Source organism: Temnothorax americanus, unplaced genomic scaffold (genome assembly GCF_048541705.1).
Source record: "Temnothorax americanus isolate GAGA-0224 unplaced genomic scaffold, ASM4854170v1 Scaffold59, whole genome shotgun sequence".
NCBI classification, from domain to species: Eukaryota; Metazoa; Arthropoda; class Insecta; order Hymenoptera; family Formicidae; genus Temnothorax; species Temnothorax americanus.
In genome coordinates, this window is record NW_027509741.1 from 234209 (window position 1) to 249893 (window position 15685).

The 15685-nt window shown below is 31.7% G+C and overlaps 1 protein-coding gene across 3 annotated transcripts; it reads right to left on the reverse strand.

Moving 5' to 3' along the window:
- Nucleotides 1-3934: 3934 nt before the first annotated feature.
- On the reverse strand, nt 3935-10239 carry LOC143904846 (UDP-glycosyltransferase UGT5-like). 3 transcript variants are annotated; one of them, XM_077419807.1, is made up of 8 exons: nt 10077-10239; nt 9899-9993; nt 9450-9805; nt 9008-9244; nt 7943-8359; nt 7115-7343; nt 5399-5618; nt 3935-4417 (listed from the first exon to the last, which is right to left on the reverse strand). In XM_077419807.1, exons 3-8 carry the CDS (start codon nt 9678-9680, stop codon nt 4141-4143), a joined length of 1611 nt encoding a protein of 536 aa, XP_077275933.1. In that variant the 5' UTR covers nt 9681-9805; nt 9899-9993; nt 10077-10239; the 3' UTR covers nt 3935-4140. The 3 variants fall into 3 exon arrangements, with proteins under 3 accessions (XP_077275933.1, XP_077275934.1, XP_077275935.1); XM_077419808.1 differs by lacking the exon at nt 9899-9993; XM_077419809.1 differs by lacking the exons at nt 9899-9993; nt 10077-10239 and having other exon boundaries at nt 9008-9251; nt 9450-9584.
- Nucleotides 10240-15685: the final 5446 nt, after the last annotated feature.

Genomic DNA, 15685 nt, shown 5'->3' on the forward strand with positions numbered 1-15685 from the left:
CCGGCTTTCCTCGCAGGCGCTTTAGCACATTTTCCGTTAAAATTTGTATGGCTTTTATATCAGAAAATTTATTTCTTACTGATCACGCGCCGAAAAATTGTAATCAGTTGATACAATTTTAATTGTGCGCTTGTGATTTATCGCGAGAGGCAAAAATATAATCTTTACGATCGTTTTATTATTACAAAACAAATGAAAATCACATAGAAATAAATTTTTTGCTAAAGTATCAATAAATTCTATTTGCTTCTCTAAAAATTATTTATAATAAAATTATAATACTTTATTGTACAATTATATATATATTATAATTATTACATTGTGCTTTTCAATATATATATTTCATGTTAAGCAATTTGGTTACAACTCATTCAATTTCTTTTTTATATCTTCAATCTTGCTCGTGAGTTGTAGCTATAGCAAAGTGTTGAAAAAATTTCGATATCATATCTGTATTGATTCGTCGCTTCGCCCGAACGCGAGAAACGAAAATGTTCCGTTCGTAAAGAGTAAAAGAATGGAAAAGAATGGAAAAATTTGCCACTTGCACTTGGTAGCTAGACTACTTTTAGTTTAGCAAAAGATTTAATCCAACACTACATTGATCGATCAAATTTGATGCTACGAAGAACCGCATCCTGTCAAAGGTCCTTGTTTATCTCCTTTCAGAAATTGATGGATTCCGATTTAATACTCGATATCCTGTTATCACCATACCGGAAACACAGCAATCGAGTTAAAGTGACTTGTCGCGTTGCTCATAAATGAACATACATACATCGAACATTTGTGTGTTCATCTCCGATAAATTATTGTATCAACTGTTTAATCCAAGAACGGCAAAACCTCTCGTCATAATAGCAACAGACGACTAAATTTTAAAACAGACTAAAATGTCAGACTAAAATCTTATTGTTAGTCCAAAGATCAATCGACGAATGCTTTAATTCTATATGGTCTTAAAATGTTTGTTTATTTACTGCAAATTTTTATTAGATTTTAAATGTCTTATATGTATCGACATGTAATATCCAAAATACACAAAAATAATTAAAACACTTTTGATTTTGCCACATATACGAAGTAAATGAAATATTGAACTGTGAAAAAGTAGAATCTATTACGACATCGATATAACACTTTTCGAAATCTGTTCCTCACATTTTCTCCATTCAACCGTAAAATTGTCCTATGGAAAACAAGTGAATAGTCTGGATTCAGAAGCCAATAAGTAATGTATCCCTTTTTTCTTGCGGGAGAAATAGCTGTTTAGATTTGTGTGTTTCATGCCTTGATGCATATGTTTGATCGTGTTACTTAAATCGTGCTCTCTAAGTTTCGATCTCTCATGTGTGAAATCATTACAATAATCAAAGACAGAAAAAATAATTTTTTTAAGAAAAATTGTCAACTTTTCCGTGGACGGAACACAAATCGTTCTTGCCTAGTGATAAAATTGTATTTACATATGCCTTATTAGAAAACATATTATTTATTAGTCCTGTCTTAGGGACATTGCAAAAAATCGTCTTCATAGCGTTAAGATTTTTAGTAAGATATTTTATATTTATAGTGTATTTCAGATTTTTTTCATTCATGTAATTTCTAATAAACTCGAAAATCTGTTGCAGTCTTAAAATTCTATTACAGTAAAAAGGTTTACTTGAAATTAAACAAATTAATAAATTTTTATATAATTTAGTTGCGTTTCTAAAATTTTTTTCATTATTTATATCATGTATACCAGAAGTTTCTCTCTGTGTATACTTATAAAATATTTATAAAATACTTGTAAAATACAATTTGCGATTGTTCGTAACTCGTAACAAATGACTGAACTTTTGATATTTTTATTAAGGATCTGTACTTTGAGTTAATCCCAAGTTAGAATCAGCATGTGGTTAAAATTGATACAATTCTACAATAGTAATTATTAACCCTCAGTTACCTCACCTGAGTCTGAGAGACTCTGCACATTGTTAAAACGTGCAGGGTCTTTAAAACGTTCATAAACCCTTGTATCTTTTTATACTACGTCAACTTGAAAAAAAGCAATCTTTTTCGCTTTTTCAGAAACATGTCTTTTTTTTTTTTAAATAACATTTACATTTTTGAACTTGGAATAATCTAACTTGCACAGTCTTGTAGATCTTTAAAAGACGCATCGATTAAAAAAAAGACTTCAAATTGATGTATTTGTCTTAAAAATACAAGCTAGAGAAAACGGCAGGGGTCTCTCAGACCCTGGTGAGGTAATATCGGGCGCAAAAACGTAAGGTATCTGGAGGGTTAAGAACATACCTAATCTATAAGTATATATAATATTTTCATAACTTGCAAATGCAGATTACCCAGTCAGTTTATATGCTTCCGTAAATCAAACAAAAACATACTAGGAGACATTAAAAGGCACGATTAACAGTCAGACATTCTGACTGTTTTTATAGTAATAACCGCGTGATGAGTTTGCATCCGTTTTAGCATTCTTTTCAGGTCGTCTATAGCATGTAAATGAACTACTTGGCCATTTATAAGAAAAACATCGGCTGCAATAAATATTGTTTTACTAAAAAATAAAGCAAAATAGGTTGAGTATATAATTACTCCGGCACAATTTTTTGCTATAACAAAGAAAGGTTTAAAATATATTTTAAAAATATATGCGTGTACATATGAAATAGAAGAAACATTAATTTTAAAACGCTTGTTAGAATTTTCAAAGATGTTTTATATATTGAATAATTAAAGATACTTATATATATATATATATATATAAATAAATAAATTTATTTAATTTTTTAGCATTAAATATTATATATTTTTTTACTATCTTTAGTTTTGGCTTAAAATATTAACAAATAAAAAATAAAAGTAAAAGAATAATTTAATTACTATTGATAGCCTCAATTATTTATTTCTTGCGCAAAATAAAAGATAGAAGGTGAAGTTTAAGATCTCTAAAAGACCTCATATGTTTTTAAGACTCAATTAAGATTCTCTTAAACTTAATTGTAAGATTGGAAAGACCGTCTTTTTATTTTCTTGCTGTCAAGAAGGAGAAAAGAAAGCAGCGGAAATAGAAGTTATTTATATTTTCTCTTCAAACACTATAATATTTACTTTCGTTTTCACTTCCGTTCTCTATTTCTATTTTCACTTTTCTTGATTAATAATAATTACAGTGTTTTTTTAATTTTTCAACACATTTTTGTGTGCGCACATATTCGATACATTCAACATCACTTTCTTGCGCATCTTTTTATTATACCTACAGCCTCAGACAATTGTCTCTTCACGATACTCATAGTTTATTGCGAGAAAAATATCAACTTTGATTTGCTCTTTTCTTTAGTTAAGCTATCACAATTGTTAGATACAAAGGATAACATCATCTAAACGGAACCGTTTTAGCGGAATCATTCAATCAGATCGTAAAGGGACGGAAAGAATAAAGGATACGATTGTGAGAATCCTGAGAGATAGGTCAGTGCACATCGAAAGAAATAATGAAATCAAACCAGCCTACGGCGCGGCGTGCGTATCAAGGATCTATATGCCGAAAAACCGTTTTTACGTAATTCCAGAAAAGGGAGAAAAATCTCGAATAAAACAAAAAGAGAATTAACGCATAATCGATCTACATTTTGAAATGAAATTTCTAGACTTTCCACATTAACGACATTATTTTCAATCTTTTTGATCTTTTTCAATCTTTTTTTGTGAGAAATTTTATCTTTTTGTTTTGAAATTAATCATTAAAATTTATTTTAAACAATAACGTTTGCATCTTTAAATTCAAATTATAAAAATGTTTTAAAATATTTATATTGGTGTAAATATTTAATAAAAGTACGTGTTGTTGAACAATAACACTTTATTTTATTCATTGCGAAAAAGAGTTTTGATTTATCAAATATATAAAATATTCTTAATGTTTACCAGCATCTTTATTTATTTGGACAATTTATCATAATACAACATACTATTTATTACTTACAATATTTATATAAAGTTAATACCACAGTTTCTACATTTATTTATTAATTCTATTTTCTTAAATTACATATAACATTACATATATAACTATACGAAATATCTGTTAATATTTCAACAACTTACGACTGTTTACTCTTGCTCAATTTAAACACGCACGATGCGATTATAACAAAAATTAATGAGTAACTTTAATGCAAAAAATACACTTAACAATATTATCAAAAGATTAAAAACAGTAAAAACCAGAAATGCATAGACATCGATCAGATTTTGTTCCACCCAGCTTTGAAATCTCAGCGGCGTTGCTAAACTTCCATTTGGTTGACGGGCGGCGTGTTCAATGCTCCAAATAGCTAAATCTAATGGCGGTAATGGTCGATCCCGAAATTCGCTGGATAATCGTTTCATGTTTTTTGTATAACTGCACGAAAAATATTTTACCATTATAAATATTACAATATAAACTTAACTAAAAGATAAAGCTACCCACACAGCAAAATATATCATCAAGAGATCTAGAAGATATCTGAATGACAGAATATCTGATTGCGCAAGATATTATGAGAATATCTCAGGACATCTTCAAGATTATAAAAAGCCATGATAATTTTATCTTAGATATGATATCTGCATATATATATATCGGATATCAATGCCTCATTTAAAAGCAGATATGTTACATATATACAACCCAAATAGCAAGAATAAATGAATTTTTTTTTAAATTCTCGACTTATGAAATTAATTGTTTTTCAAGCAAAAGTTTTCTAAGGCTGCGGTCCACTTGGCGCTACAAATGCTTTGGAGCGTTCTTCTTCTCCTTCTTTCTTTATTGAAAGAAAAGTCCTCTTGCGGTGAGATGCTTTCGCGCCGCAGTCGTTACCTCCTTCGCCGCCCGAGTGAAAATTTTTTTAGTTCCCTCGCGGCTTTTGCCCACAAAGGCGTCCAAGTCCTCTCGGATTGTTTTATTGGCTATGAATAAACTTGAGTTGATCTTTATAAAATATAAAAGCTGACTCTAAATCGACCATTTCGAATGCAAATGTTGCAAAGATGTCTTTTTCAAAGATATAATATGATATCAAGTAATAATGTCCTGTAAATATTCTGTGAATATCTGAAAATAAGATATCTTAGATTTGACTTGAAATTGTAGGCATAAAGATATCTGGCTATATCTCAGATATATTTTACTGTGTGGGTAAATATAGGCAAACAACAAAAAATAAAATTCTATATTATATTCTCTATATTTTTTATATATAATTCTATATTATTTTTGCATATTATTTTTACAGGACTGTATATAAAACTAATTATACTATGTTAATTTAGACATTATTGGAGATAATTACATTGTGTTTATTTTTCAAATAATAATTGTTATATTAAAATATAATACCTTTTGTTATAAAATATTTCTTCAATTGCGTGTAGTACGGATTGCGTAGATATAATTTTAAAATCCAAACGAATACCAACGCCTTTAGCCACTAATATTTCCGCATTGGACTTTTGATCCATAAAAAAAGGCGTTATGATCATAGGTATATTTTCCCAAATGGCTTCTTGCGTGCTGAGAAGACCACCCTGCGCCCAGAATGCTTTCACATTCTTATGAGCTAAACATAAAAATTTATTCTAACAAATTATGACTCAATTATTATAATCAAAATATGAAATTGATATAAGCATTTTGTTAATTGTAAAAATTACATTTATAAATTATTAACTAGTATTTTTTAATCAACAAATTTTGTTGCTTGCAAATTATTTTTAAACAAATTTATTAGAAAAACTAATTTTTTTAAAACAAGATTATATTATAAAATGTAATTGTGTAATTAAAAAAAAAATAAAGTTATTGTAGTATACAAAGTTATAAAATAAAATAAAATTGTTTAGGCATTACGAACTACAAAATAACTAATTGTAAATGAGTTTAATTGCAAACATTGTACCGTATATATTTTTAAAATTGAGTTTTTACTATGATAAATGATATGTGTAAGAATTGTTCAATCCAAAAACTAATTATAAGCGCGATGCGTTTGTGTAAATCTATTGAGATATTTTACTAAAATACTTGAGTGGTGATTTTAATAATATAAAAACGTATAAGTAATTTTCGCAATTACAAATCTTATTCTACTTAAGGGAATCTTATAGTGGAGGCCGAACTTCCTCGACGTCGGTAATGTCAACATTTCTAATCCTGTTTTCTGTGTTATATATCTAGAGTTCTTTTAGTAAGAGTTGGCTAAGACACCGTCTGCCATTAACAGGGAATTATGCGAACGATCGAGAGAGACAGCCTCCCCACTCTCGTACTTCGAGTTGTGCTTTGTCTCACTCCCATACTAACTTCTCCCCTGTTAATGGCGGACGGTGTCCTAACTCTTTCTAGATGAACTCTAATATATCTATATCTGTCCTGGTCTAACGAGAGGCATCTGTCTTTGTTCGATTGCTGCGCCATCTCTCGCTACACGCAATACTGCTTATCCTATCAACCTGAATGTGCTTTTGCTTAATAAAACTTTATTAGAAAAAATATTTTTTTCTAGGCGTTGAATTTTAGGTCTATTTACACAATATTGTTTCTACATGTTGTCCTTAGTCCGCCTGGGTGTCATTTTATATGTATATAAACTGCAGTAGTATTTTTGTTATTGTCGTCAGATGACAGCTGTATGTGCCCAGATTAGTAAAATTTTTAATTTTCTTTTGTTTCCGATATGAAATCGTGTCTCGCGGACTAGATTTTTGTGCGTATTTTAATTATGTAAAAGAATTTTGCAATTCTGTAAAACCAATTCAAAGATTTCTTAAAATAAAAAAATGTCGGTAACTACTGCCACTATAGAATCCCTTTAATGCTATTTCTAAGATAACACAAAACAATAATATCTAAAAATTGAATTTTATAAATTAACATTCTAATCGTTAATAAAAAATTACAAGTAAGTCATAAAGGTAATCTTGAATACGTATAACAGTTTTTTAAAGAAATGTATAATAAGTAATTAAACATATGTATATTGAAATATATATATATAATATATAAATCATGTTTTACGATTTTTGTATTTTTCTATATAAGAATCGAGAAACGTACACAGAACTTCTCTTTGCGGTATCCATTTCACAGTCATTACATTGTCCGGTATTTGAAATGGCATTTTAGCTTTAGCATCTAGCTTCCAAAGCACTCGTTGCTTCAGTTTCGACAAAGCAAATACTATGCTCTTAATCTTGTTCAGTTCAACAGTTTTCCATTTCAAATTTGTTCCTAACGATATTACGATGACTCCGCTCTTTGCTCCATCAAGAAATATCCGCACATCCTGCAAAATAATAATAAAAACATTTAATAATGTACGAAAATATATATCTTAATTTCCAAAACAGCTCAAAAGTAAGCAATACATTAAGAAAACGTATTATTCTATAAGCAAAAAGCAACGTAAAGGAGACCGGAGTTAGTTGTCTCATGGGATAGTTGTCACATGTTTCTGGATTTCAATGACTCATATATTTAAGTGCTATTGTATTGCAACTTTGTAAGCATATATATGTTAGGCAGTGTTTTTCACAATTACGTCGTATGCGTAATTTGGGACGCGTGATGTAACATCTTTTTCTGTGTTATATATTTTAAGAATTACTGTTTCCTGTGTTAGTGAAATACATTTTTCGAATTCCACTTAATTGTTAATAGAAGACACAAGATTGAGGAAATTATATTTCTTGTTAAGTTTTTTTAAAACTTTATATTTGCAATAAGTTCTGTGAAAAGAAATTGTAAGTCCGAGAATGTTCTAATGTTTTTGATCACGATCTAAAATTCTGTTAAAATTCTGTTTCCTTAGTATACACAATTTATTTGCTAATATTGCAGCTATATTTTTGCTACTTTTTAAGTAACAAGAACAATTATTCTTACCTCAGAATATGTTACCACTACGTCTCCAACAATTGGTTGCACGACCTGAACATGCAATCCTCCAGTCTCCAAGGCATTCGGTGGCAATAGAATCCCAGGCTCGAATGCACAATAACTATTGATTAATACGATACTAATACTGTCTTTTTCTATTTCATGTAATGGCTGGATTGAGTGGCCTATGTATTCCTCGGCGAGCCGTTGAACGATAGGCAAGAAATAATAGTGTCTCATGAAATCGTCCGCGATAAAATACAGAGTATTCCACGTTCTCTGCCACAAACCTACGGGTTTTGCAATATCTGAACTTGCATAAGGTCGAACAGTTGAGTAACTTGGACCACCGATATAATCCTTGAGCCATGGTGCAGCGCCTAACGGAATAAAGCCAACTATGGGTGGCTTACCTTTAGCAACCTGTAAAGAATACTTACACTGAGAAAAAAATACTTCAAAATTTATTTGTGAAATAAAAGCTTTATTTCACAAAAGGTTTATTTCTGTGAAATAAACCTTATATTCCACAAATAAATTTTTAAGTATTTTTTTTTCTTAATGTATAAGGTAACAATGGCAAAGTTGCTAAAACTAAGTAGCTATTATTTGTGAAAATGATTGAGAAAAAATAATGAAATTAATTAAATACTACTTTATAACAAAAATCCGTTATTTTATTAGCATACAGTGCAAAACATTAGTGCATTATTCATGTCGTTGTATCTATCATCATTTTAATCATCTTATAAAATAAGTTATATAATTTTATATACATATAGTTCCAACTTCTTTTACAATTAGATTGTGTTTTACAATCCATAGAGAGAAGGCCGCGAGAATTTTTACATTCTTATATTTTTTTCTTATATATATTACAGCTTAAAAAATGCCATTTATTTCAACTAATAAGCGATAATGGAAAGTTATCACTGATTGAACAATGACTAAATACTTTCAAAGCTGTACAATGCCGTAAACAAAATTTGACTTACAAAACAATTTCAGTCGCTTAAAAATGCGACGGACTTAATAATTACAGTTTACTAAATATACATCGCTTATCTTTACCTTCCACAGTCCATACAAACATTGATGTAGAGTAACGTCTTGCACTATGACATCAAACTTAAAGATTTTGATCATTTCTAAAAGTTCTTTCGCTGCATTAGTTTTTATCACTCTGTCACATCCGTAGATGGCCCATTGATATGTAACATACGCCATATGAAATGCATTGTATTTTTCCCACTGTGCCGGACCATAATCCTCGTATTCATCGGAAGAATTCATAAGACCTTCAAAAATCTGAAAACTGTACTTTTTATTTTAGGAGAAAAAGACATGTAGAACTTAATAAATTAGATTTCTCGAAAGTATATTAATCTCACATAAAATATAAAACAATATTTAAAAAAACAACTTATATTCTTTCGCATTTGTGTTTTACAAATTGGAAATAATAGATGCATATCCAGAATATTTTTGAGTCTTGTAATACATATGTACTTACGGCATATGTCAAGTTCTGTGCGAGTTTACCCTCGACCTTAGTCTCAAGTGTGCTCACTGCGTGTACATGATGGCCTTCATGAAGCAATCCTTTGACCAAATTCGTCGCCCAAATGTGATGACTGGTCGATGGCAGAGATTGCAGGAGTAAAATCGACAGCGGTTTCGACGAAGTCACAAGGCCCATTAAAATACAACAAACAAGGTGAAACAAGATGGTACAACTTTTCATTGTTGGTACGAACGTGAAAGTCTCTCGCGTGATCTTCCGATCAATTCCAGAAACCGTATATATTAGTATACGAGTCCAGCACTACATTCTTTTACTTTTTGTTTCAAGTTAATAGCCCTTTTGACCTATATTAATAAGCACAAAATTAACAGTAAGTAACAGATAAACTTGAAATTACGTAATAACTAGCAACTGCCTACATTTTCTCGATAACTTACAAGAAAACGTAAGAAACTTAGGAACTCAAGTATTCTTTTCCCGATATTTTAAATACAATAGATGTTTAAATACAAATAGACCAGTTTTGGATATTCTAGTACGTATCAGTAATATGTATCATAATAAGAAACACGTATTTTTTTCATAAGTAATTTTATGCACATTCATGAAACACACCTTTGAAGAAAATTGACTTTTATGTTTCGACTTTCTAAGTGAATATCAGCGATACAACAGTAGGTATGCAAAAATATTTTAAACAAAACTTTAATAGTCTCAAAGGTACTTTATAGCAATGTATTTAGATTTTTTAAAAATACAATGTTATAATTTTTAAAATATTTTCAATATATTTAAAAATTTCATATTTTTTTTAAATTAAATTGAAGCTTATTTAAAGATAAGTTTAATCATGTAAAAAAAAAATAAAATTATTTTCTAAAAAAAATATATAAAGATATAGTGTATTCTATTTATAATATACATATGTATGTACTGTATATCTAATATAACTAATATATCTAATACATCTATACTGTATATCTAAAAGTATCTAATAAACATATACCGTATATAAGCACATTATCTGTAACTGCCTTATATACCCACTATTTGCTTTATCAGCTTCTTTTTTTTTTTTACAATTCTAATGCAATGAATAGAATGCATATTCAGCACACAGTCATGAATCATTTTTAAGTATACTAATACATGAAAAAAAAGCAAATCTATTCGTTAAACATGGGACAACAAATATTTTTTGCAGCAAACGCTATTAATTTTGCAATAATAGTAAAACCTTTTGTTGCAATAGCAAAAGTTTTGCTAAACGTTTTGCTACTTATTGTTAGTAATAAGTTGCAAAAAGATTATGCTACTATTATAGGTAGGGGAGACCGGGGCTAAGCCGACAACGGGGCTAACTTGACACTAGGCTTTTTGCCAATTTAAATCTATCGTAGAAACTTGCCTTTCATACTGTAAATGAGTCTTTATGTGCCAGTATTATCAACGGAATTTGGTAACATACTGAGTTATAGTGTAATTTTTAACGCGACATAAGCGTTTTTGATAGTAAAAAGTAATTTTTCTGATTTCTCGAAAATGTCTACTCTTTCATCGAGCTTTACTCTTGCAAATCTACCGGTAAGTGATTTTGATGGGAAATTCGATGTTTTATACGAATCCGATAATAATGTTTGCATATTTTCAAAATTTTTATATTTTTGGAGTAACAAAAGTAAAAAACGACGTTCGGGGCAAAGTCGACAGGGGCAAAGTCGACACGCTGTTTTATTGCAATACTTAGTCATGTTTATCATTTTTCTAATTATTAAAGCTTAATTGTTTATTCTAATATTAATAATCAAGATTTCAACATGCCGAAAGCATATCACCATTTATCAAAAAGGTGTAAAAGCCAATTAATTTCATTTCACATTTCTCAATTAGATAAGGTTGAAACTACATCAAATATTCCTAAAAAAATGTTTTGAAACTAATTCTGAAACTAATTTTGAATCTAATGTAGAAATTATGTGTAATGATTTTAATTCAGAGGTCACAACATTTTCAAATAAAACTGATAGTATATAATACCCATTTCAGTAATAATAACACTTTGGATTCATCCAATAATAACAATTAAAGTAATTTAAATCGACCTGACTGGCAATATATATAACGTCTTTCCGATATGAACATTGAAAATCCAATAATATCCCAATTTTATCAAGGGATAATTATGATTCTTCAACATCTAATAGCTTCGACATTCCAATTGCATATCAAGATAATGATCAAGATTCTTTATCTGATTTTTCTACTGAATCAATCGATTTTAATAATGAAATCTCACAAAATGAACAAAATTTTAGTTTACAAGAAGATTTGCAAATCTTAGTTTCAGAATGTTGTATACCTCAAGGTACTGTAGATAAACTTTAATGTAAACACCACGTAATATTTCTCAAAATATAGCTTCTGTTAGTGGTGGAAGATACATTCATTTTGGATTAACTTCGGGAATAAAACGTTCTATATCAAAATATTGTAAAACCGTGCCTTGTGAAGTAAAAATAAATATTAATATCGATGGCTTACCATTGAGTAAAAGTTCAGGTAGCCAATTTTGGCCTATTCTTGCATCAATTGAAATTCTTTATACCGAGCCTTTTGCAGTTGGTATATTTTATGGAATGTCAAAACCAAATAACGTCAATGATTTTCTTCGTCCTGAAGCACAAATTGTTCTTCAAGAGGTGTGTCATTAGATAACAATCATTGTAAAGTCCTATTAAATGCAATATTATGCGATGCTCCTGCTAAGTCACTGATCACCTGTACGAAAGGTCACACAGGTTATTTTTCATGTTCAAAATGCTCACAAGAAAGAGATTTTATATGTAATCGAGTTGTGTTTCCGGAAATTAATTCTACATTAAGAACAAACGAATCATTTCGTACTCGTAGTCAAGAAGAGCATCATGTAGATGAAATCTTCCTATAGATATGATTTTACAAATTCCTCTAGATTATATGCATCTTTTTGGTTTAGGTACAAGACGTTTATTGCAATTTTATGTTAGGGGTAGGAAAAATGTAAGATTACCTAGTGCTGCAATCGATTCAATTGACAAACATCTAATTGACTCAAGAAAATATATAATTAAAGAATTTGCAAGAATGCCAAAAAATTTATCATATGTTGACAGTTGGAAAGCTACCGAAGTTTGCCTTTTTGTGCTTTATTTAGGTTTAATTTTGTTAAAGCCATTTAATATCAGCCATTTGTATCTCAAGATTATTATAATCATTTTTTATTACTAAGTATAACTATTCGTATACTCGCGGATCCAGAACGATGTTTAGTTCTTAATGATTTCGCACATTCTTTAATAATTTGGTTTATTTCACAGTACAGAAATATTTTCGGACTCGAATATCTTTCACATAATGTTCATAACTTACAACATCTTGCAAATGATGTCAAAACTCTTGGCTGTTTAGATACCTTTAGTTGCTTTAAATTTGAAAATCACATGCAAAAAATTAAAAAGCGGATAAAAAATTGTGGCAAACCATTAGAAGAATATTCTAACCAAAATTTTGAATTAAATCAACTTCCACCTGAAAAATGTTATTTAAAATCATATCCTATTATTTATTTTTGTTCGAAGTTGAACAATTGTACGTCAGCCTCATACGAATAATGTTATTAGCCAGCTAAGTTCCAGACCGTCAAAAGCGCCTTCCTTCATTTCATTGTATTTTCATACGGTCGTACCTCGCTTATTGTGCAAAGTTTACGCGCAAATTCGAGCGTCTCTAAGATCACGCGCCCGCTGCGTGCACATCTATCGAGCGAGCGAGCAACAACGCGAGAAAATAAACATCCCCAAAACCGACGCGATATCTTGCGATCGCTCTCGGAGTCAGTCGCTCGTCCCGAGACGAAGCATAGAGTCGACTTGGATCCTACCTCGATCGCTCCGTTTCTCGCTCGCTCGCGGACTTCTCTATCCGAATCAAGCCTGTAATCGGGAAGGAGAATCGAAAGTTTTGTTCTCCACTGCATTTTGTAATTGTGAGTGAGAGTGCGCCCGACGCCGAACGGCCTTTCAGCGGTGCCAAACCCCGGTCAACGCTCGCAACAACCACGAAGCGCCAATAGTTCTCAAGGACTGGAGAAAACAAAGGGCTATCATCTCTCTCTCTCTCTCTCTCTCTGCACTGTCATTTTGAGCATTAAAGTTTGTGTTGTTACACTCGCATTATTCTCTCTTGCTCTCGAGTACCCACCAGAATCCTCCGAGTCACACCCGCACCGAGCTCAAGTCTGAGCGACCCGGCATCTCAGGCGATCTCAGCGATATTGCGCCTGAACAAATTGGTTCTTCGAGCCGGATTCGGCGCGCGTGCGGAGGCAGGCCAGAGATTCAAGAAGCGACATTCTAGTGCGACATGACGGAGCAACTGGGCGGACAGCCGCAGCTCCAGCGAATCATCGAGCGATTTCTGGAGAATTTCAAGAGGATCGGAAGAAACAATCTCTCTCCCGCAAAAATCCGTTCCCAAATCTCGTCACTCAAGGAGACTTGGAACCAGTTCCTGAACGGACACGCGGCCCTAGCCAGGACAATTCCCGCGGACGTGCGAGCGACCCTCCCCTACTTCATGGAGAACCGTTCGAGACGACGAATGCTGCCTACGAAGCCGCCCTGGATTACATGGCCGAGTGCCTCGAAGAGCTGGAACCGGTAGTGAGTCCCAATCACTCTTTCGCCACGTCGACCATGCGTATACGGACGGTTCGGCCTTTTCTCTCTCTCACCTTCCGCCCATTCGATTATGCCCTTTTTCGACGGCAATTACGATGAATGGGAGCAATTCCGCGATAGATTCACCGCGCTTATCCGTAAGAACAGGGAGCTCGACGACTTCACGCGCATACATTTCTTGTCTTCGTGTTTGAGGGGCCGCGCTGCCGAATGCATCGCAAACATCGCGGTTACCGCCAACAATTTTGAAATCGCATGGCAAACGCTGAAAAAATATTCTGTAGTTTGGCGGCTCCTGGTTCGTGCTAGAGGATTTTCCTCTGATATCCCCAGTAAAACAGGAACGTGGAATCCACGTTTCTTTCATGTGGACCAGCGACGTAGAATTCACGTAGACAATCGAGTGGATCATCCGCTTAAAAACGGTAGTCGGATCCACGTGGATGAGATCATCGATTCGACGTGGAATTTACGTGAAAGTTTCACGTCCCTTACAGAAAAAAGTACTAAAAATACACAGTAATAAATTACTGGATTACTGGTGCTTATTATTGTTAGTATTGAATTACTCACTCAAAAAAAAACCTCTTAATACTAGAGGACACTGATTTCCGATATTTACCCGGCATAAAAAAAAAATTATTTTTATTGAAATTTTATTACTAATTTATAACTAAATTTGAATTTGTTTCTTAAGATGCAGTCTATGATTATAAATATTTTCTCGTATTTGAAAAACTCAGAAAAACACACTTACCTTGGTGGGATTCGAACTCGGGACCTCTGGATCGTGAGCTAACTGCCTTACGTGGTAGACTACTTCTTAATTAGATGTAAGTGTTATATATAGTCTACATATGTCGTAACCAGCGCAAATATATAATTTTTCAAAAATCATCTTAAGAAACAAATTTAGTTAAAAAAAAGTAATAAAATTTTTAATTGGATATATGATATTATTTCTTAATGTCGGGTGAATATCCGAAACCAGTGCCGGCTCATTATGAAATTTTGTGTTCGTAAATATATTTATGAAAAAAGTATATTTATAAAGTTAAAACATTCTTATCAAATCCTTACAAGGGCCTCATTAGATAAATATCCTTTAACCTTTAACCATATAGTTGCAAAACATATAGTTGATGGATCAGCTTAATTAATTATAAATTATTCATTAAAACGTTCCATTTAGCTATATTATTGCGATTGACAACATCAATGTCTCCTGAGATTGATAAATTATATGTCAGTAAAACAGTGGAAATATCTACGCAAAATCTACATTGATATTACGCGGATAAGATACTTTGATTTTATCGATGGAAAAGAAACGTTGAATCCACGCGGATAAGGTACTTCGATTTTGGCGATGGAAGAGAAACGTTGAATCTACGCGGATAAGGTACTTCGATTTTGGCGATGGAGAAGAAACGTTGAATCTACGCGGATAAGGTACTTTGATTTTAGCGATAGAAAAGAAACGTTGAATCCACGCGGATAAGGTAC

What these genes read in the sequence shown, in the direction of transcription:
- LOC143904846 (XM_077419808.1), bottom strand. Translation starts at nt 9,680, where the DNA reads ATGAAAAGTTGTACCATCTTGTTTCACCTTGTTTGTTGTATTTTAATG. An exon ending in GTTTGTATGGACTGTGGAAG is followed by an intron (nt 8,360 to 9,007) that starts GTAAAGATAAGC and finishes TATTCTTTACAG; the next exon opens with GTTGCTAAAGGTAAGCCACC. An exon ending in TAGTGGTAACATATTCTGAG is followed by an intron (nt 7,344 to 7,942) that starts GTAAGAATAATT and finishes ATTATTTTGCAG; the next exon opens with GATGTGCGGATATTTCTTGA.